General features: G+C 42.9%; 1 protein-coding gene and 1 pseudogene across 2 annotated transcripts in view; one reads left to right on the top strand and one right to left on the bottom strand.

Annotated features, from left to right (window-relative positions):
* Positions 1–22,815, top strand: part of Dcp1a (decapping mRNA 1A) — a 52,911-nt gene that overhangs the window by 17,835 nt on the left and 12,261 nt on the right. Inside the window, exons 4-6 of one of the 2 annotated variants that reach the window (XM_051140994.1) lie at positions 7,659–7,725; positions 14,434–14,572; positions 22,102–22,215. In XM_051140994.1, coding sequence (XP_050996951.1) covers positions 7,659–7,725; positions 14,434–14,572; positions 22,102–22,215 — 320 coding nt within the window. The remainder of the gene's footprint in view (positions 1–7,658; positions 7,726–14,433; positions 14,573–22,101; positions 22,216–22,815) is intronic. The other variant, XM_051141002.1, reaches the window with a different exon arrangement.
* LOC127186890 (F-box only protein 5-like) lies at positions 8,283–9,551 on the bottom strand (annotated as a pseudogene).

The raw sequence follows: 22,815 nt of genomic DNA on the forward strand, positions 1-22,815 counted from the left end.
CATTAAGCTATCATCCTGGCCCCCTTATCTGTGTTTCTTTGCAAACATGCCTTTGAAAGTGTTTGGTTCTTTTTTGGCAGTATATTTGATAATGGACAAGTATAGAAGCAAATGTCTTATTTCTAAATTACATTGGATTTCTTGTAAGAGGAAGGGGTAACTTAAGTGAAGAATTGCCATAGGCAGGCAGCTCTGATGAAATTACTTTAGGTTTCAATTTGAAATGTTTTCTAATAGTTTAATTTGGAATCCCTGGCTCTTCAACCCAGAAAGAGCTTTGTGTTCCTTCCTCTCCATGCCTGATGCACTACATGTTATAAGCACTTTGTTAGCACTGCAGCTCTTGTGACTGTGTCCAGGTGTAGACTGTGTAGTGTGTGAAAAATGGAATCTTCTGTATTGGGATTTGGTGTTTTAGGTGTTCTGAGCCAAGGTTGAAAAGAGATATTTAAAGAAAGATGACTGCTGTAATTGCCATATATGGACTCTTTTGAAAGCCTTAGTGTGATTTACTCTATGTTGCCATGAGATTTAGCTTCTAGACCCAGTTGTAGATAATGCATAATAATTTTCCCTCTGATAAGGCTATGTCTGTGTTCCTTCCATTGAGATGTCAAAGTTGAGTTAATTTAATTTGCTTTATGTAAAACATTCCAAAGTTCCTTGTTCATTGAAAGCACATGCAGTATTTTTAAATTCTGTGAGTAGAAGAATTGCTTTAAGGGCCGGGCATGGTGGTGCCTACCTTTATTCCCAGCTGAGGCAGAGGCAGGTGGATCTCTGTGAGCTCAAGGCCAACCTGGTCTACAAAGCAAGTCTAGGACAGCCAGGGCTGTTATACAGAGAAGCCCTGTCTTTTTTAAAAAAAAAAAAAAAAAAAAAAAAAGGAGGAAGAGGAGAGGGAAGAAAAGAAGCACTATGTCCAAGTGCCATAAAGATCTATGGCCATTAAAAAAAAAACTTTAAAAAAAAAAAAAAAAAAAGGTCTATGACCATGTGGGGGCCTGATGGTTTAGGGCAGTTTCAGTGTCATTGAGGCTTTCCATGCCAGAACATGGAACCTTATAAACAGGGTAGTGAAAAAATTCCTGTTCGTGTTCTTCATTCATTAAAGTAAAGCCATTTGCTTACTCTTGTTTATTCGTATCTTAATTTACACAGCAGCAACAGTAGGGTAACATTTATAAAAAGTAAACAGAAAGGTCTGAATTCAGTATGCAATGAATAATTTGCCACCAAAATAGCCTTTATTAATTAGTTTTATAAATTGATATATTCTAATAATACTTTTATAGAGCTTATTTAATATTTCTTTAAAATGGGAATGTTTTAAAACCTAGGAATAAGATCTTTAAGTGGCCCAGGTTAGCTTCAAACTTGATCCTTCTGCCTCAACCTCATGAGTGAATTATTAGGCACATGCCACGATCACACCTAGCTTCTTTTTTTGTTTGTTTTTTGTTTTGTTTTATTTTTGTTTTTCAAGACAGGATTTCTCTGTGTAGCCTTGGCTGCCCTAGACTTGCTTTGTAGACCAGAGTGGCCTCGAACTTGCAGTGATCTGCCTGCCTCTGCCTTCCAAGTGCTGGGATTAAAGGCATGAGCCACCACGCTCGGCACACCTAGCTTCTAATAACACATTTTTAATTTACTTAAAATGTATTGAAACCAGTATACTACATCAAAAATAATTTTTAAAGAAAAAATAAGTTTGAGGCTAGCTTAGGGTATATAGTAAGACCCTGTCTGAGGGAAAACAATTTAATCACCACTGCCACCAATTTCTGGTAATATATACTATTTACCTGCAGTCATCACATGCAGGAGTAATGTTTATTAATAAAGGAAATGTTTCATTGTCAAAAATAAGTAAATAAAAAATTTTGAAGCCATTTTGATGGTGCATCCCTCCTCTGTGCTTGGGAAGCAGAGGCAGGGGACCAGGTGAGGCCAGCCTGGGCTATGTATCTAAACAAAAACAAATCTAGTAAATAAAAACACAAAGTACAATTTCTTGTGCTGGTATTTCTGTAGCATGTGCAGGTGTGTGCATGTATATGTATGTGTTCGAACAGGCCCTCATATATCTCATGCCAGCCTCAAACTCTCTAAGTAACTGAAAGTGACCGTGAAATACTAATCTTCCTGCCTCCCCCTCCCAGTGCAGCACTGCGGGTATTCACTGTCACACTTGATTAGTGCGGTGCTGGGAATCAAACCTAGGACCTTTCTGTACTAGGCAAGCACTCTCCAGTGAGCTACCCCCCTAATTCTGGTTTCTTTGAAGCATGGTCTTGCGGGTGTAGTTCAGTCTGGCCCCACACTTGTCATTCCCCTCACTTCAGCCTCCCAGGTGCCAGGATTACGTAATGGATGCTACCATTTCCAGCTTCGTGCTAGCCTTTTAATACGCACTTTTAACTTAGCTTTTTTTCTTTGTGTTTCTCTAGTCTTTAAGTGTAAATGAAATTCACTGCTTTGGTGGGGGATTGTTGGTTGGCACACACCTTTACTCCCAGCACTCAGGAGGCAGGAGCCAGCCTGGTCTACAAAGAGAGTTCCAGGACAGCCAGGGCTGTTACACAGAGAAACCCTGTCTGGGGGTTGGGGTGGGGGGTGGGATAGTTTTCTGGGGCTGGCAAGATGACACAGCATATAAAGGTACTTGCTGCCAAGCCTAATGGCCTGAGTTGGATCCCCAGAACCCACATGGTAGAAGGAGAGAACCAATACCCTGTAAGTTGTCCTTTAACCTCTGTATACATGCCTTGACACACATAAATAGGTGTAAAAATAAATTTAGTTTTATGTTACTTTTAATGCAGTGAGATTTAGGTGCCAAGTGTGGGATGGCAAGACAGGTGCCCTGGGAATATACCAGCCAGTGTTCCAGTCCTAAAACTAGTCTTTTTTTTTTTTCTGGTTTATTAATAAGCCACCTAGTTGTCTTCTTAGACTCCTGTTTTCCAACCATAAGAAGGCATAGCACAACTTGAGCAGTCAAGAAATGATTAGTCTCTTCTTGATAAATACAGCTACAATGTTGTATATGGTGTTACAGAGCAATCAAGAACGCTAAAGGCTAGACAGAGGAAGATGATGGGGTGTGGCAGGCATGCAGAGCAGCCCAGCAGGAGGATGTCTCTCACAGTCTGAACATGATGCAAGCCTGCCTAGCAACAGTAGGTAGCCCAGGTGGACTTGGCCTCCCATAGATTGTGTGGTACTTGAGCCAACAATACTAGACAAGCCAAGCAAAGCTGGCAAGAAGGATTGGAAGTTCTGCTAATAACAAGTGACCACCAGGGAGGTGCTCTCCCTCCCTCCAGGAAAAAGTCAAGATGGAAATGTCAGGGGGGCTTATATCTCCAGTCTGGCCTGCGAGATACCTGGGAGTGGTAAGTGCCCGCCTTCCTGTGCAGCACTGACTGAGAACCTACTAAATTCCTACTGCAAGAAATTAGAAACAGCCATGTGTGCTGACACATGCCTATGATCCCAGTGCTTGGGAACAGAGGTGGGAGGATTGGAGATCAAGGCCAGCCTGGGTTCTGAGAGACCTTATCTAAAGTTTTTAAAAAAAAAATGAAAAAAGAAGAAGAAAGAGACAAAATTAACTCAAAAGCACACAAAAGGGAGAAAATTGTAAAGATGAGAACACAAATCATTGTAATTGGAGAAAGTGAAGAGAAATCCGTGAAACAAGAAGGTTGTTCCATAAAGAAAGCCAGTACAATTGGTAAACTGTTTGATGTTAAATGTTTAACAAGAGAGCAGACACGATGAGAGTTGGGTGTAGTGCTACATGCATAGCTCTCCTGCAGTGGAGGTCCTCACACAGGAGCTTGTGACTGGGTGGCTAGCATAGGTTACAAAGCGAGGGCCAGTCTCAAAGAACAAAAACAAAATTGTCTCTACTAGGGGAAAATGAGATATTGCAAATCCTGCAGCTGTTAAAGTACATGAGATTTTTATGAATTTTACATTCATAAACTTTTGATGACTTAGAAGAAATGGAGTAACTACTTAAAACTCACAAATGATGACAGTCAACCAAGATAAAATAAATAACATGAAGCTAGCACTGGTGGCGCATGCCATTAATCCCAGCACTCAGGGAGGCAGAGGCAGGCACATTGCTGTAAGTTCAAGGCCAGCCTGGTCTACAAAAGCGAGTCGGGATAGCCAGGACTCTTACACAGAGAAACCCTGTATCTTTAAAAAAAAATCAACAAAATCCACTGTCCATTGGTTTTTTCAAGACAGGATTTCTCTGTTTACCCTTGGCTCTCCTGGACTAGCTTTGTAGACCAGGCTGGCCTCAAACTCACAGCAATCCACCTGCGTCTGCCTCCTGAGTACTGGGATTAAAGGTGTGTACCACCACGCCCCGGCCCAGCTAATAACACTTTTTAAAAGGAAAAAAACAGCCATTCTTGCGATCGCCTTTTCTCCATTTGGTGGTGATGGTGGTGCTTTTTAGTTAGAATTGGAACATTCCTTGGACCAGGTGTGGGTGGCCCCTCCTGCCCTGCCCATCCCTCTTATCCCTCTCCCTCCCCACCCCTGTTCTTCCAGGCTCCGCCTTGTACCCACCCCAACCCCAGGACTGGCCTCTGATATGTTGTCATCTGTTGAAGATGAGACAAATTGAGAAAAAAATGAGAACAAAACAAAAAATAATTGTATTGCAGTTTGTACTTTTTATCACTCGTTTTCAACTTCACAAATAAATGGTAGCAAAACCTAAAAAAAAGTGTGTGCGTGCACTGCGCCAGGACTTTGGTGAAGCATACTTACAAAAACTTAATGACTGATAAATTTTTGTATGTGGTAAAGGACTAAACGTTTCCCCCGAGATCAAGAATCAGGCAGTGATGGGCATTTTCACCACTGCAATGCAGAGCGTCACTGAAACTTGTGACACTGTGATGAGCTGAGAAAGAAAATACCTACAGGAACACATGATACGTGTGTGTCTGTCTGTGTGTGTGTGTGTCTGTCTGTCTGTGTGTGTGTGTGTATGAGAGATGGGGGAGGGAGGCAGGCTCTTAGAGCTGACAGAGTTTGATAAAGTCTCAGGATACAAGATTAACACCAAAAAAGTCAGTTGTAAGCCTGGGGATTGTAGTACAGTTAGAGGGCAAGGCTTTGGAGTCAGTTCTCTGTACCACACAAAAAATAAATGTATTACATTTTAACGTACTAACAACATGATAGAAACAAAAAATGCCTTAATCTGAATTTGATGGCAACACCTCAGGTCAGCCTGAGCTACTCTCTCAAATACCAAAGTAACAACAAAGTCCCATCTCAAAAATAAATAAATAAAGCTTTAGAAAAAAAATCTCTGCGTGGAAGTGTTAGGTGTTAGGCTCTAACATAAATTTTTACATAAAAGGCTTTAGAAACTAAAGTCTTTGTGGTAGTTTGAAACAAAATGGCCCCATAAGCCACAGGGAGTGGCACTGTTAGTGGGTATGGCTTTGTTGGAGAAGTGTGTCACAGGGCGTGGGCTTGAGAACTCAGCTCTTCAAGCCAGGTTTCTGGTCTCTTCCTGCCACCTGTCAATCTAGACATAGAACCCTCAGCTCCTTTGCCAGCAGTATGTCTGCCTGCATGCTTCCTCGCTTCCCACCATGAAGATAAGGGACTAAACCTCCGCACTGTAAGCCAGCCCAGTCAAGTGTTTTCTTTTATAAGAGTTGCCTTGGGCTGGTGGTGGTGGTGGTGCACAGCACTCAGGAGTCAGAGGCAAGGGGATCTCTGAGTTTGAGGCCAGCCTGGTTTACAAATTGAGTCCAGGACAGCCAAGGCTACGCAGAGAGACCCTCTCTGGAAAACAACAAGTTGCCTTGGTCATGGTATCTCTTCACAGCAATAGAAACCCTAACTAAGACAGTCTTAAAACAAAGTACAAGGCAACTTACTCATTTTTAAGTCCTATTTTATACCTATTCTGATCAAGACATAGTAGGAATAGACAAATAAGTGGAATTGAATAAAAGAATCCAGAAACAGATGCATACAAAAGAGGTTCCACTGCTATTTACAAAGATGGAAGAGTGTCCTGGCTAGAAGAAGGCTGTTGTTTCTGAGAAAGAAGGCGGGCGTTTTAGATGATATGATGGTTTAGTACGCTGCCAGCCTCTGGACATGGCTTAGCTTAATTGGTGTGGGAAGACTTGCCCTCAGACCTCAGCAGCAGTGTCAAAAAGCAACTGCTTCCTGAGTGGGTGTAGGGAGAGCAGCTGCCTCGGCCTCCTGCCCCAGTGATTTACCTGCAGGAGATAGATGGTACCTCAGGGCAGTCAGTAGGCCTGCCTAGCCATGGGCTCTGTTCAGCTTACATCTTCAGTATGTTTGCACACTATATCCCAAAACTGCTGTGATGGCTTATTTATACATTGTCATCTTTAATGATGAAAGTCATTTATTTTGTAACAAAAAATTGTAAGTCCTTGCGTCACCATCCTGGGAATAAGAAAAGGTAGCAAGCCAGGCGTGGTGGCGCATGCTGTTAATCCCAGCACTCAGGAGGCAGAGGCAGGTGGATCACTGAGTTCGAGCCCAGCCTGGTCTACAAAGTGAGTCTAGGACAGCCAAGGGTCCATAGAGAAACTCTGTCTTGGGGGAAAAAAAAAAGGAAAGAAAAGGTAGCAAAACAAGTGTGACTGGCTGACATCGTGTATAAACAGTTATTTTTTAGCTGTCTTTTAAAACTTTTTCGTCGCAGTTTATTCTAGTTAAGATTGAAGAAACTTCTGGGCATGGTAGTGCACACTTGTAATCCCAGCACTCTGGGAGGCAGAGGCAGGCAGATCGATGTGAATTTGAGGACAGCCTGGTCTACAGATCGAGTCCAGAACAGCCAAGGCTAACACAGAGAAACCCTATGTGTGTTGGCGGGGGCGGGGGAGTATTCAGTCAAGACACCCATAAATTCTGCTCTTTGCCTAGCTAAGACTGTATTTTCTTGTTTGTCTGGAATCATCATCAATACTGATTGAGTCTTAGTTTACTCGGCAATCTTTTTTTCTGACTAATATGTAAGCCAGCATGTGATATCTAGTGGCAGATTATGATGTTTTAAAGTGTGTGTGTGTGTGTGTGTGTGTGTGTGTGTGTGTGTGTGTGTGTGTGTTTTAACAGGGGATGACCCCAGCACCACTGAACTGTATCCCCAACTGATTTCTGGGGGGTAAGGGGTGTTGAGACAGGGTTTCTCTGTAGCCCTGGCTGTCCTGTACTTACTTGTAGACCAGGCTGGCCTCGAATGCAGAGATCGGCCTGCCTCTGCCTCCAGAGTGCTGGGATTACAGGCATGGGCCACTGAGTTAATTTTCTTTTGAGACAGCCTTGCTTAGTTGCCCAGGGAGGCCCTGAACTAGCACTCCTCCTGCCTCAGCCTCCAGAATAACTGAGACCCTAGGCATGTTACCGGTCCTCACTTGGGTTTTGTTGCCAACATCTTGAGTGTTTTACCTGTCCTGATTTTAATGGCTTTCGGGAAAGGCTCTGTGTTTCATTTTATTCCTTTTTTCTTTAGTGGGATTACTAATAATTTAAGAATCTGATGATAAATTTAATATTATTTGATCATGTACTCAAACTTGAAAACTTTGTGCTTATCTCTTTCTTTCCCTTTTTTTTTCAAGTGTCAATATACAGTATCTGGTTTTATGACAAGAATGACTGTCACCGCATAGCAAAGCTCATGGCTGAGTAAGTATTTGTACTATTCCATAAATTAATGAAAGAAGAAACATTAATCCAATCCCAACTTTTTTTCAGTACTAACATTTCCTAGTTAATGTATATCCTCTTATTTTCCTTTTTAAAAAAACTTATTAACAATTTTATTTGTAACAACATTATGTGTATTATTTATTTTCTTTGGCATGTAGAAACAAAAATATTTCAGGTTTGAAAACATTAAAACAGACTTCAGAAACAAAGTAAGCTAAGCAGGACTTCACAAAAGATACTTTCAACAGTGAAAATAACAAGCATTTAAATAGACAGACTCAAGTGGATATGAACACAGTCCAGATTTGGTAAAGCATACCTCAGATGCTAACCCTGAGAACCACATTTGTTTTCAAGACTCCATAAAAACCACTCCACCCTCCCTTAACCGAAAAATCCAGTCAATGTTATCATAGCACCTAACTGCACAAAAGATACCCAGTTTCTCTTTTTCTTATAATACATCAATCTTGGCGTTTGCATGGACAATTTCAGTTTTTTAAAAAAAATATTAAGCTCTATTTTAAGAAACTCTATGTCCTCTATTCACAAAGGGGCAAAAAGGTGTCATACCATTATCTTTACTTTCTTAGGTTAAAAAAATTTTTTTATTTTATTTTTTTTAAGTACAAAAGTGTCAGTCTTTGTAAATTCTTTTTTACTCTTTTTACTTCCAGGCAAAGGACCCATTTTACAGCTGGATTTTAGGAGCTTGCCATTCAGTCTTTGTTGTTATGATAATTGCACAGGCACTTTGTACAATATTCAAATTTACCGCTTTCCCGTTTGCAGATTGCTCGCTCTAAATAGTGGTCATATTTTGCTGGCAAATTACATCGAATACAGGCTGTGAGGCTTTCGATGTTTTCAGTGTCTTTGCCACCTCAGTGAACTCGCTGTGCCAGCTGCAGGCAGAACCCTTCCGACCTCGCTGGCTGCGGGGCTTGGCTTGAGCATCTTATTTGGGAGGCGCCCAGGTCGATGACTTCTGAAGAGAAGTTAGTATGGTTCTGCTCACAGCACATCCTCTGGTCGAAGCATGTAGTGACAGCTTACTGTTTTCAAGGACTCTGCGTGCCTTTGCTGTGTAGCCGGAATGCCCTTTATCGTCTTCTAATATCTTCTTCCAAATTCTGCTCACTTTAGACAGATTTATTATTAAGTCCATGTCACTGAGCTTTGTCAATATATTAGCCACCAGGTGTTTGAGTCCCCTCCGGGAAAGCTCAGTAAGGATATCTACGTGTTCCAGGCCCATTTTCTTCCCAATTATATTTTGTAGTCTGAAGTTTCCACTGGTGATAACTTCCTTCCGCATTTCTCCATCCACTTGAGGGTTTCGTTTGCCATTCTTTTTTAATGTCGGGCAAACCACTCTTTCAAAATGCAGGACAGGCAGCTGGGCTCTGTGCTGGCAGCAGGTGCGGCTGGGGACTGTTTCTTAAATTCTCCAGGATACAGAGGTCATCCTCCTGTTCACTTTGATGCGTGAACGATGAGTAGCCGCTGTCTGCTGGCCGCTAGCTCCTCTATTTCATTTGGACTACTGAGTATTTTCTGCTTGCGCTGATTTTCCTTGTTATCGTGTCCCACAGTTGGTGACTCCGTGTAAGATGGCCTTGCATTGTCTCTAAGGCAGTCCTTACAGGAGGGCTCCAAACACACAGGACATAGGAACCTGGTCGCCCGCTGTCCTCAGGCTTAACCACTTCCAGGTCAGAAAGATCAAGATTGCAGTTAAAACACTTCATCTTATCAAAAAGAACAGGGCTTTCTTCTTTACAACTGTCCTTGTGGTCCATGTGCCAAGTTCGTAGAGAAAGGAGGATGGCCGAGGAAGGCCACTGTAGGCATGCTGTCCCATACTGGAGATCCCGGGCTCCAACACAGGTGCGGTGACCACAGGAACGAGATGGCCAGCCTTGGCGCCAAGCTGTAGCTCTTAAATGGCCTTAATTTCCTTTTTATTTCCAAAAGTTTGCAGAGCCTTTTTTTTTTTTTTTTAATTACCTATAATCAATCCAACTGGTCCTGGTATATTTACAAATGTCCGTTCCCTTTTAGTGTGTGTGTGTGTGTGTGTGTGTTATTTATAAATGTAAGAACAGTTGTTGAATGTCAGCAGCGTCTTTTAGATTATTAAATTTTCCTTTGTAGCACCTACTCCTGCCAAATTAAGTTCTGTTACTCTCTTCAAGATTTGTATCTATGTGTTTAGAGGAAAACAGTCTTAATTTTTAACTGTATGCTTTAGTCGGTCACCTAAAGTGTAATAGTGTACCCAGTCATTTCAGTTCTAGGTATATTCACATGTCTTCAGAAGGCACACAAACAAAGGCCGAGTTCTAAGGCAGGACTACTGGTGTGTCCTGATTGAATGTTTATCTACTCCCTGCTCACTCATCTGCTCTGGCTGTGAGCTTGCAGGGCAGACTAGTTACTGCTAGGCTTGCAGGCTCTCCTGCCTGTAAGCTGGCAGTCAGTCGTACTGGAGAAAGTGTTGGCTTTCTAGAAGCACAATGCTTTTAAAACATTTTATTTGTAAAGTTATACTACTTTTCAACAATCAATTTCCTACATGGCTTCTCAGCAGTAAGCTGAGTTTTCTTATATTGTGTTTATCAAAGGAGTTAGGAGAAGAACTGCACCCAACAGAATGAGGACTGACAGACACGCTTATGTGCTGTGGAGCTGGAAAGAACATGCCAAGCAATGCTTTCACTCACCCTCATCCCTAGTCCAAATCCACTCCTTCAAATGTGTAAGGTGGCAAAGCTTTCACAGCACTTCTAGTTAGTGGGGTGGTCTCTGATTTACATAAAGAACAGAGGTACATGCAGGCAGATAAGTAATAATGAAAGATGGTTTTTTTCCCTTCTCCTTTTTCTTCAATATTTGATGAACAGAGTCATTTATCCCAAAGTTAGCAGCAACATTTGCAAGGCACTCTCCTTAGATATAAATAGGCCAACCACTCAAAAAGTCATTATCAGCTAGGCACCCTTTAATCACTTTTTTGGGACACAAAGTCTCCCTTCTTATGTAGTTGAAATGTGCTATGTCATCTAGGCTGATCTTGAACTCATAAGCCTTCCACCTTAGCACTGGGATTACAGACATCTGCAACCATTTTCACCTTAGCACTGGGGTTACAGACATCTGCAGTCATTTTTACCTTAGCACTGGGATTACAGACATCTGCAGTCATTTTCAGTAACTTCCTTCAGTTCCCATTTCTATTTCCATATCCATTTCAGGGATTAATAGTCTTTTCGAATGAGCCTTCAGTCTTCAGCTCCAGTAACCACTGAAGTTTGGTATCTAGAGTGCCACCTAGGCCCTCAGAAAGAACTTCAAGATAATTGTCCCTCAGTAGTTGGCAGGGCTCAAGCAGACACAGTCTGCCTCAACCTCTTCTCGGTCTAAAATATGGATCCTTGCTTTGGTCAATGACAGAATGCTAAATTTAACATTACCACTTTGAATGTTGCTCAGAAATGGCTGTATTAACTTCGGAGAGCTTGTGAAAGGTTGTTTTATTCTTCATCTTACTGTCTTAGATGCATGTTTTTGGACTTTGAGAAGGGAGAGAAGCAAGGGTGGCATGCAGGCAGACATGGTGCTGGAGAGGTAGCTGAGCGTTCTACATCTAGATCAGCTGGCAACAGGAAGAGACACTGGGCCTGGCTTGAGTTTAGGAAACCCCAAAGCCTATCCCCAGTGACATACTTCTTCCAACAAGCCACACCTAATAGTGCCACTCCCTAGCCTTATGGGCCTTATTGGGGCCATTTTCATTCAAACCACCACACCTTCCCAAGCAGTCTGAGCAAGTGGAGACCAAGCATTTCAAATGTAGGAGCCTATGAGAGCCATTCTTTTTTCTTTTTCTTTCTTGCTTGAAGTTTAAACTGGAAGAGACCCTTACAGCCACCCACCTCCCTATGCCTTTCCTCCTTACCACCCCAACAGCTTTTGGGTTTAGCAATAATTAGTTTCATGGGATAGCCTGTTCTTTGGGTAAACAGTGGGATAATTGGATAATACTTTTTTGAACCAAAGTCACAGATCCAGTCCAGGTCAGGGAAAGATTGAACACAAGCTTGGCCCGGCTAAAGGAGGTAGGTTGGAAAGCCTGTGTGATGGAGTCCTTTCTTGTGGCTGAATCAGCCTCAGGTGGCCTCTAGCTAAGTTTTAAATAAGCTCTTGATACAGACCTGATTTTTTTTTTTAAGTCTACCATAAAGCCTATGATTCTATATTTCTTGTTGATATGGGAGTAATTACCATCTAAAAAGCTAAGATTCGGTCTGGAGAGATGGCTCAGAGGTTTAGAGCACTGGCTGCTCTTCCAGAGATCATGAGTTCAATTCCCAGGCTCACAACCATCTATTCGAGCTGGTGCCCTCTTCTGGCCTGTAGGTGTACATGCAGGAGGAACACTATATATGATAGATAAATAAATCTTAAAAAAAGAAAAGAAAAGAAGCTAAGATTCTAGAGAAAACTACACATTACTATAGAGGAACGTTGCTTCAGAACATGGCTGTTCTGGCAAGAGATCACATCCAAGACCTGTGTGATCCAGCTGGACTACAAACAAGCCTTTAATCCTGGAGACAGAGGCAAACAGCTGAGTTCAAGACCAGCCTGGTCTAGAGCAAGTGTCAGGTTTAAAACAAAAAACAACAACAACAACAAAAAATAGGTCTAGGCATGGTGGTAAATGCCTTTAATCCCAAAGAAAGGTAAAGTTAGTTTGTAGAAGGAAGCACCCATGCTTGAAGGTGATGTCTAATTGAGTGGCAGAAAAGGTGACTGAATCTGAAGATTTGACAGAATAGGATACACAGTTTTTAACCAGGACAGTAATAGAGAGATGGGCTGCAGAGAGAGAACTCAGGTGAAGGCAGAACAGGCAGGAAAATGAGAAGAGGCAAGAAGATTGGAGCAGATTGGTGAGTTAGTTTGAGGCCAAACAGAATGATTGTAGACTGAGAACAAAGCCAGATTAATAAAGTCAGCTGGGAGAAAAGTTTGAGCCAGAACAGCAGGGATGAACCAGCCAGCCCAGAGCTAAGAAGGAGCAAGTGAGCGTGAGCAGGTTAAGGAGTAAGTCTCAGAGACTGGAAATGTTCTAGGCCTAGGTTAGATTGTACTGAGGCTAGAAGCTTCCAGGGCTAGGCCTAAGTTAGCAGGAGGCATTAAGCCTCCCAGGGAACAACTGAGCCAGCAAAACAGAAGTTCCTTTCACACATTACTTTAAAGCAGCAGAAGTTTGGGGACGGTGCTCCATGGTAGAACACTTACCTAGGATGGGGGTGGGAAGGTGGCAGGGAAGACAGTAAAGAGTATAGTTTGAGAACGTCTACAAGCTCACAAGCTCACCCTCTGTAGAGAGTCACAGGACAGGACAGCTTAGCATGATAAACCTAGAATGGACCTGGCTGGGGCTTTGGCTCAGTAAGAGCACTTCTCCAAGCACAGGGGCCTGAGTTAAAATCCCAGCATTTGTGGTGGAGACAAGCAGAGCCAAGGAACTCAGTGGCCAGTCACTATTGGAAACAGTAGCCTTTTTTTCCCCCCTTTCTTTTTTAGTTTTTTGAGACAGAGTTTCTCTGTGTAGCCTTGGCTGTCCTGGACTCGCTTTGTAGACTAGGGTGGTCTCAAACTCACAGAGTAGCCTATTTACTGTTGCTCGTGTTACTCCTGTCTTTTCAAATAAAGCCTTAGCTGGGCGTGGTGGCACACACCTTTAATCCCAGCACTCAGGGGACAGAGGCAGGGAGATCAATGTGAGCCTAGGACAGCCAAGACTACACAGAAACCCTGTCATTAAAAAAAAAAAAAAAAAAAAAAAAAAATCAAATAAAGCCTTTTGCTCCTGAATTGTTTTACTACCTGACATCATTGTCTTTGAGTTTTCAGTTAGCACAGTTACAAAGGGAGACTTTTACCCATAAAAAAAAGCTTATGGCAGGAAGGGCCTATTCATTGCAGCTTGTGGCTGAAATTTGAATGCATTTTTAAAAAATTGGTTGCATTATTAAAATCTATATGGGAAATAAAATGCCGATGTGGTCCCCATCCAGCTTTTAGTTTCTAACATTTTACTGAAATTGCTCAGTTGCTTCAACCCTTTTCTATGATGAGGAGCAAGGACGCTATTTTAAAATGCAGGCCTGTAAAAAAGAGTTAAGGACCCCAACCTTGCTAATGGGTTTCTTAACTTTAGACTTTTGCCTTGTAGAATTTGAAGTGGAGAATTAAATGGTGTCAATGAAAACACAGTACATAACCCATAGCCACCCAAGTTTGGTCACAGATCCTTTTGTCTGCTTAGAGAATTCACCAGCATCCATTTTCAAGGCTACACAGTATGCTTTTCAGTTTCCCATGTCTTAGTAATGTCCATGCTTGGATGCATGTCTTAGTATGCTTGCTTCTGTCACCAGGAAGGGATTCTACTTGTGTCTTTCTAAAGGTTAGGGACTATTCACTGTTGGAAGGGAGACAGTGACATGGCTCAGTCATGTATTTCTGGAATGAGGTAACTGGGCTCTTTATCTAGTGCAAGGGCAGCATCATGTGACACTCTTACTTTATCCTTGGAAAGTGGACAAAAGAGTGCTGGGGTCCACTTGTGTAAAGTGGCCTTTCTAAAGCCTGTTTCTCCTCCTACAGTGTGGTAGAAGAGGAGACACGGCGCTCCCAGCAGGCTGCTCGAGATAAACAGAGTCCCAGCCAGGCCAATGGCTGCAGCGACCAGAGGCCCATCGACATCCTAGAGATGCTGAGCAGAGCCAAAGATGAGTATGAGAGGGTAAGTCTGGGTGCTGACCACCAGAGAACACTGAAAGAGGGGGAGCAGGCCTGCTGGAGGCTTAGAGACTCGGAAAGTCACCCCAGGGCCAGCAGCAGTTTAGAAAAGAAAAACGTCTGTGATTTCATCTGCTTGCCTCAGAGCATTTGGTTAGGAAAAAAACCTCCTATTTACTTATTTGGTTTTTTGAGACAGGGTTTCTCTGTGTAATAGTTCTGGCTGTCTTGGAACTTTCTTTGTAGACCAGGCTGGCCTCTTAACTCAGCAATCCGCCTGCCTCTGCCTCTCCAGTGCTGGGATTAAAGGTGTATACCACCACTCCTGGCCTTTGCATTGTATTTTATAAATTAGCTGATAGAATTTTTTCCTAAGTGGATTCATTAGAAAATGACAGTTGTGGTATGTGAGTTAATATATTCAGCTCATATTTACAACTTGTTCACTCTGTTAAACAGTAGATACTTGTTCTGTTTTCTTTGTTGCTATGGTAATAGAGTGTCCTGTTCCCTTGCTTGGTTGTTTTTTTGTTTGTTTGTTTGTTGATAGAGTCTCTTCTCAAAGATTGATTGATTGATTGATTGATTTTATGTATATCATTGCTCTATCTGTATGCACACCTGTATGTAATAGAGTGTCCTGTTCCCTTGCTTGGTTGTTTTTTTGTTTGTTGATAGAGTCTCTTTTCAAAGATTTATTTGTTTATTTATTTAATGTAGATGAGTGCTCTGTATGTATACACTGAAGATCCCAGTATAGAACTCAGGACCCCTGGAAGAGCAGCAGACAGTGTTCTTAACTGCTGAGCCATCTCTCCAGCCCTGGCAGGGTCTCTTGTAGGCCAGCATGGCCTTGAACTCCTGATTTTCCTGCCTTTGCCTCCTGAGCACTACTACTGCAGACATTCACAACCACCCTAAAAGCACTGGACACTTCTTGACATCAAAACCCCACACTCTCTGGAGAAATACTTGGGCTTTCCACTTCCGTGCTTGGCTCCCTTGTCTTCCACTGCTGAGTCGCATGCTTTCCTGTGTTTGTATTTCACTTTCTGTTTGCAAACCTTTGCAAAGCAGCATGAAGAGGGGCCGTCTAAACTCAGGCCTCTGAGCTGGCTGTGACGATAGCCGCGTGCCCGCAATCTCAGCACAGGAGCCTAGGGCAGGGTTGCTGGGGATTTGAGGACAGCCTGAGCTACAGAGTGGGACCCTGTCTCGAAAAAACAAAAATAAGGGCCAGCAGAATGTTTGAGTGGGTAAAAATAACTTGCTACACGAGTCTGACAACCCGAGTCTGGCAACCCGAGTTCAGTCTCCAGACTGCATAGTGGAAGGATGGGATAGATTCCCAAAAGTTGTCTTCTGGTTTCCACACACCCTGCCATGGCATACACGAACCACACATCATGTACATGTATGTACAACCATAACAAATAGAATAACAAAAATTTGAAGAATAAATCATATTTGCAGATGGTGGTTCATACCTGTAATCTCAGCACTTAGGAGAGCAGTAGGAGACAGGCAGGAAGACTTCCATGAGACTCTGCCTCTCCCTAGCACCCCCTAGACACAAAAAAAAAAGTTTAAAAATTGTTTTTTGAACAGTTACCACTAAAATATTCAGGTTGTCCAAAAGAATTGAGTAAATACTGTTGGCCTAGCTGCTTCTCCTCTTTCATCTCCCCTTCCTCTGCTCTCCCCCTCCCCCCCAGCAGACTTGGGCCTTCATGGTACACAGACACAGCGGCTCACGGTAGCATCAGCTTCGCCACAGAAGCATTTTTCATATGCTGCCTTTTAATATCTCAAGAATCTAGAGTTCAGAGAACAGACTTTGGGAAAAGTATTCTGGAAGGTAAAAGGTTTCTCCCAAAAAAGCAATCTTGCTGGGCGATGGTGGCACCCGCCTATAATGGCAGTACTCAAGAGGCAGAGACAGGCATGGATATTTGTGAGTTCAAGGCCAGCCTGGTCTACACAGAAAGTTCCAGGACAGTCAGAGCTACACAGAGAAACCCAAAAAAACAGAAAACAGCCAGGCCTGGTAGCACATGCCCTTAATCCCAGCACTGGAAGGCAGAGACAGGCAGATTGCTATGAGTTTGAGGCCAGCCTGGCCTACAAAGCAAATCCAAGACAGCCAGAGCTACACAGAGAAGCATTTCCTGGGGGTGGGCGGTGATTCTCAGGCTGGAGAAATGGCTCAGTGGTTAAGAGCACTGGCTGTTCTTCTGAGGTCCTTAGTTCAATTCCTAGCGCCCACATGGCAGCTCACAACTCTCTGTAACTCCAGTTCCAGAGGATCTGACACCCTCTCACAGACATGCATGCAAGTAAAATTAATTACTTTTTTAAAAAAAGCATACTCACCTTCTAGTAGAGAAATAAAGAAATATAGAAACAGTTTCTGTATCTATAGAAATTCAATATTAGAGCTGGGCGTGCTGGTGCAAACATTTAATCCCACACTTGCGAGGCAGAGGCAGGTGGATCACTGTGAGTTTGAGGCCAGCCTGGTCTACAAAGCAAGTCCAGCCAAGCCAAGGCTACACAGAGAAACCCTGTCTCAAAAAAAAAAAAAGACAGAGGGGGAGGGAGAGAGAGACCTTGAATATTGGAAAGCTGGGCGTGGTGGTGCATGCCTTTAATCTCAGCACTTGGAGAGGCAGAAGTAGGCAGATTATTCAGTATTGGTGGCTGGTAAGAAAGCTCAGTGGCTACAGAGCAGTTCCAGAGGATCCAAGTTTAGTGCCCGTGTTCTGACTTACTCTGTTAGTAATTCCAGTTCCAGGGAATATAGCTCCCTCTTCTAGCCTTTGTGGGCACCAGGAATGCATCATAGACATAGAAACAAATCTGCAGAGAGTAGGGGAAGAAATTAGGAGTGGGAAAGGTGGCTCAGTGGTTAAAAACACGTGTTGCTCTTGCAGAGGATCCAGGTTCTATTTCCAGCATCCACAAAATGATTGACAGCCATCCTAAATTCCAGTTCCAGAGGGTCTAATGACCTCTTCTGACCTCCGTAGGCACTAGGTGTGCACATGGTGCACACACACATATATATTTAAGCAAAATACTCACATGAAATAAATTGTGTGTGTGTGTGTGTGTGTGTGTGTGTGTATTGGGGGGGGCGGGCTGAGACAGGGTTATGTAGTCCTGGCTGTCCTGTACTCACTTTGTAGACCAGGCTGGCCTGGAACTCAAACTCAAAGAGATCTGCCTGCCTCTGCTGGGATTAAAGGTGTGCGCCTCCATGCCCAGCTTAAAAAATATGTATTCTTAAGAAATTAAGTGTTGGAAAAGCAATCATCTCTAATAAATCATGATTATGAAAAATAAAATAAAAATAAAATTTGAGGGATTTTATTTATTTTGTTGTGGTTTGGTTTGGCTTGATTTTCATAGATCCCATCACATAATACCTATGCTATTTCTCATTGTCTCTCTGTGTTCCCATGGGTACTGATGATAACTACCCTGAGTGGTAACTGGATCAAAGTACCCATGAGACAGAAACTAGATAGTGCTCAGTGAGGCAGGTTCTGCCAGGAGTGGCCTTGGCTTGCTTCTTTTTCCTTTAACTTTTTATGGTGTGAGCATGCTCTACCGACTGTGCTCAACCCCTAGACGCTGAAAACTCTAGTGTCGAGTGGGCAGTCTAAAAATCTGATAAGGTTTCTATTTTCAATTGCTGCAAAAGCATCTTCTATTGTAAAGAACACTTTGGAATACATAAGATGCTATCCAAGGTTAGAGTCAAGTGAAATGTTTGAAGACATGTTGAATCTTTAGTGTTCTGTGTATAAGGCTTTCTTTTGTTTTTTAAAAACTATAAATAATGCTTGCTTAAATAAAGGCTTTGCTTTCTGCCTTGTTTACCTATTTTACCATCCGGAGCTGCATTAGAAGTGACTCTGGACCTACATCTTGGTGTTTGCAGGGACTGTCCCCAACAGCAAGCACATAGGCAGATGGTCCTCTGCTTCTTTTTGGTAGACTTGAGCCATTGGCATGGAAAGGGAGGATAAGCAAGGCCTCAGATTTCATGAAATTTATTTCCATTCTAAATCTTCCCCCTTCAGTCAATTTATATAAAATAGGCATCTTTTTCTTCCCCCTCCCCCTCTTTTGTAGGGCCTCTCTCTGTAATCCAGGCTGCCCTCAAACGTACGATTGTCCTGTCTCAGCCTCCTGACTTCTATAACTACAGATGTACACTACCACACCCAGCACAGAGCCACATTTTGCAAAGTATTTATAGGAGACTGAAGCTTAAAATCCTGTAAGCATTTTCTCTATGTAATTCCTGTAGTTTTGGGGAAGAAGGGGTTGGTTGGGTTTTGCTGTTGTTTGTTTTGTTTTGTTTTCAAGACAAGGTTTCTCTGTGTAGCCTTGGCTGTTCTGGACTCACTTTGTAGACCAGGCTGGCTTGGAACTCACATAGATCTGCCTGCCTCTGTCTCCTGAGTACTGGGATTAAAGGCGTGCGCCACCATGCCCAGCTGGAATTTTACATAAATAGTACCCTAGATTTCTCTTAGTTCTTTTTGTTAGACCTCAGCAGTGCAGTCCTGGAGCCAAGGCACCATACAGAACATGAATCCTAAGATGTCAGGCTAGCCTCCAGACTAATTATGTAGCCAAGGATGACCTTGAACTTGTGCTTCCACTGTGCTATAACTGCAGACATGTGCCACCATACCCAGTTTATATAATACTAGGGATTGAGCCTCCTTAAAGATTTCACCAAACATTATAAAAATGGCACTCCAACACAGTTGCATGTGATTGTGCATACCTCCTACAATTTTTGTAAGATTTATTTATTATTTATACAGCATTCTGCCCACCACAGGAAGGCACCAGATCTCATTACAGTTTGTCGTGAGCTACCGTGTGATTTCTGGGAATGAGGACCTTTGGTAGAGCAGGCAGTCATCTCTCCAGCCCCGTGCCACCTAAGTCTTAGGGCTGCCTGCTGTCATTAACACAAAGATAACAAACCTTCAACAAAGACCCTACACAAGTACCAAAATGCCCTGAAATGCTTCAGAACGGTTAGTTAGGTGCCCATAGCCACAAAGCCCATCTCAAGGTTCTATGACGGATTGCAAATCCAGTAACTCAAGAGCCACTGGGGCCATAGTTGACTTGAGGCCCACTCACCGCCCGCTCACCAAGGTTATCAGAACACAGCCTCCTCAGTGGCCGCCTGGCCTCACTGTGAAAAGTGACAGAGCTGCACTTCCTTCTTTCCTGCTCCTCAAGGAAACACTCAGTTTTTAATATTTATGAGCATTATCCTTCTGCTCTGGGATCTTCTTAGGAGCAATGTTATGTTTCTCTAATATTCGGTGCCGTTCATTCCCTGCATGGGGTCATAGTGATTGTTGATGACCTGTCCAAAGAGCAGCACGTTAAAAAACTAAGATATGGCATAGCCTTTCACAGACTGTCTCTCTCACCCTAAGTCAGATGGTGGCTCTGGGTAAATGTGTAGTTGGGCATGGTGGTGCACACCAGTAATCCCACCAATGGGCAGTGAAGTTGGGAGGCGTTTCCTGTTGTGTTGTTCATTTTTGTTTTCTTGACATAAACAATACTTAGAAAAGCTGGAGCAAATATTTCAAATGTAACTTAGGTTTCCAAAATGTCATAGTAACATGTCTACCCAGTGATCGTGTGAGGATTCTTGTAAGTTTTATCATTAGTTGTTTATTTCTTGGTACTGGGGTTTGAACCCATGACCTTGGGCATGGTAGGCAGTTCCACCAGTGAGCCACAAACCCAACCAAGGATTCTTTTTATTAACAAAACTATTTTTCACTTGCAGCATCACTTTTAGCAATTTTGAATTTAAATGGTATTGAAATGACTAGATGTCCATATCCATGCGCATACATAGAAAATGAGCCTTGAGCAAACTGCAGCATCTTATGCAAATTCAGCTCAAACTGGCCCCTAAATCTAAATGTAAACATCAGACTATTTAACTGAGAGGAGAGATGCTTCAGTCAGATAAGGACCCCAGCTTGACTCCCAGTGCCTGTGTTTTGGGGCTCAGGACAGCACTGAGACTTGATGGCCATCCTCCAGTACAGTGGACTCCATGAGCTAGCTCCAGGTTCAGTGAGGCACCCTGACTTACAGAGTGATTGAGGGCATCCTGCATCAATCTCTGGCCTCGGCATGCACATAGTTGTACACAAAATCCACTGTCTACATGTGGAGAAAAAAAAGTCCTACAGCAGAGTCAGGTGTGGTTGTCATACCTATAATCCTAGGGCTTGGGAGGCTGAGGCAAAAAGATCATAAATTCGAAGTCAGCCTGGAATACACAGTAAGACTGCAAAGAATAAAATAAAAATAAAACTTTTAGAAGAAAAATATATTTACCATTGTACCCTGACTTATCTAGTGAATTGGAATGTTTGATGTCTACACAGAAGTTATTAAAGCTATGTTTATAATCAGAAACTGAAAATAGGGACTGAGGAGATGTCTCAGTTTGTAAAAGAGCTTTCTGTACAAGCATGAGGACCAGAGTTTGACTCCCATCACCCACATAAAACAGCATGGTTGTGTCAGCCTGCACTCCAGCTAGAAGGGATGGGGAGCAGGGAACAGAAGGATTAAGGATTTGGGGTTAATTAAGGGTTTGCTGCCGGCCTGTTCAGCTGAAACAGTGAGCCCAGGTTCATTGCAAGACCCTGTCTCAAGGGAGGTACCTGAGCTCCTCCTCTGGCTTCCTTCCACCCGGGTGCTCACCCGTGCATACACATGGAGTTACTATACATAGACAAATACGTTTTTTAAGAACGAAAATGTGCTGAAGAGCTGGCTCAGTGGTTAAGAACCCCTGCTGCTCTCACAGAAGACCCTGGTTCAGTTCCCAGTGCCCACAGCTCACAATATCTGTAATTCCAGCTCCAGGAGATCAGTACTCTGAGCAACTCAGGTACCAGGCACACACATGATGCACATGCATACATGCAGGCAAAACACTCACACATATAAAATAAAGATCTTTAGAAATAAAAATAATACAAATGTTACATACTCAGCAATTAAAAAGGAATGAGCTATTGATACTATAAATCAGTTTTGCATTAATCTTCAAGGCTTTATGACAAGTGACAGAAGCTATTAACATGGTTATATTCCATCCCACTTTATGTAGCATTTTTGAGGCAGTGGTGGTGCACGCCTTTAATCCCAGCACTCGGGAGGCAGAGGCAGACAGATCACTGTGAGTTCGAGGCCAGCCTGGTCTACAAAGCGAGTCCAGGATAGTCAAGGCTACACAAAGAAACCCTGTCTTGAAAAACCAAAAAAAAAAAAATTTGAGCTCTTACTTTATAGAAACCTTATTATAGGCATTATGGTGAAATTCATGGAATTATTTTAAGAAAAAAATTTTTGCTTATTTTTCAATTAAGGTATTTTTGATAACTTCAAATGTGAACCAGATTTTAGACAGTCATTCTTCTTCAGATCATAGACTTTTTCTTTTAATTCTTTTCCAAGAATCAGATGGGCGGCTCAAATATCTCCAGCCCTGGGTTACAGCCAAGCACTCAGCTCTCCAATCTGGGAAGTACCGAGACTCTAGAAGACACACCCTCTGGGTTACAAGATAAGGTTCGTACAAAGCCCTAGCTTTGTCAGAACAACAAACAGTGACCTCTCCTAAGGACTTGAACCGCTGTGCAGGTTTGCTTCCTCGCTTGCCTGTCAGAGTCTATGTGCAACATACTGACATGTGCCCTGCTCCTTTCCCAGGCCGTGACACTCTCATCTGGACTATACCAGCAGCCTCCTTGCTGATCCTCTAGCTTTGTTCTTGATACTGCCTTCTCAGCACTACACCAGGCCAGCAGAGGGATCCTGCTAACCCTGACTTGGATTCCTCTGCTTTTACAAACTCCAGTGGTGAATGGTTCACAACACTGCACCCTGAGTCTGGCCCCTTCTTCTCCCTGTGCCATCAACTCCTACCTTCTGCCGTGCTCACTTAGCCGGCCTCACAGGGCTTTGACCTGACGCTTCCCTTGACTTGCAGTGCTTTTCTCCCATGGCTGTGTCCATTTCCTTCTTCTCATCTCTCATCCTCCATTTAGTCAGGGCCATCTACACCCTCTGCCTTCTGTCCTCCTGCTTCTTCTATTTTCTCACTGACTTTAATTAGTTACTATTGGGACCTGTGGTTTGTTTCTTTTTTTTCTTTTTTTTTTTTTTTTT

Source organism: Acomys russatus, chromosome 3, assembly GCF_903995435.1.
Source record: "Acomys russatus chromosome 3, mAcoRus1.1, whole genome shotgun sequence".
NCBI lineage: Eukaryota > Metazoa > Chordata > Mammalia > Rodentia > Muridae > Acomys > Acomys russatus.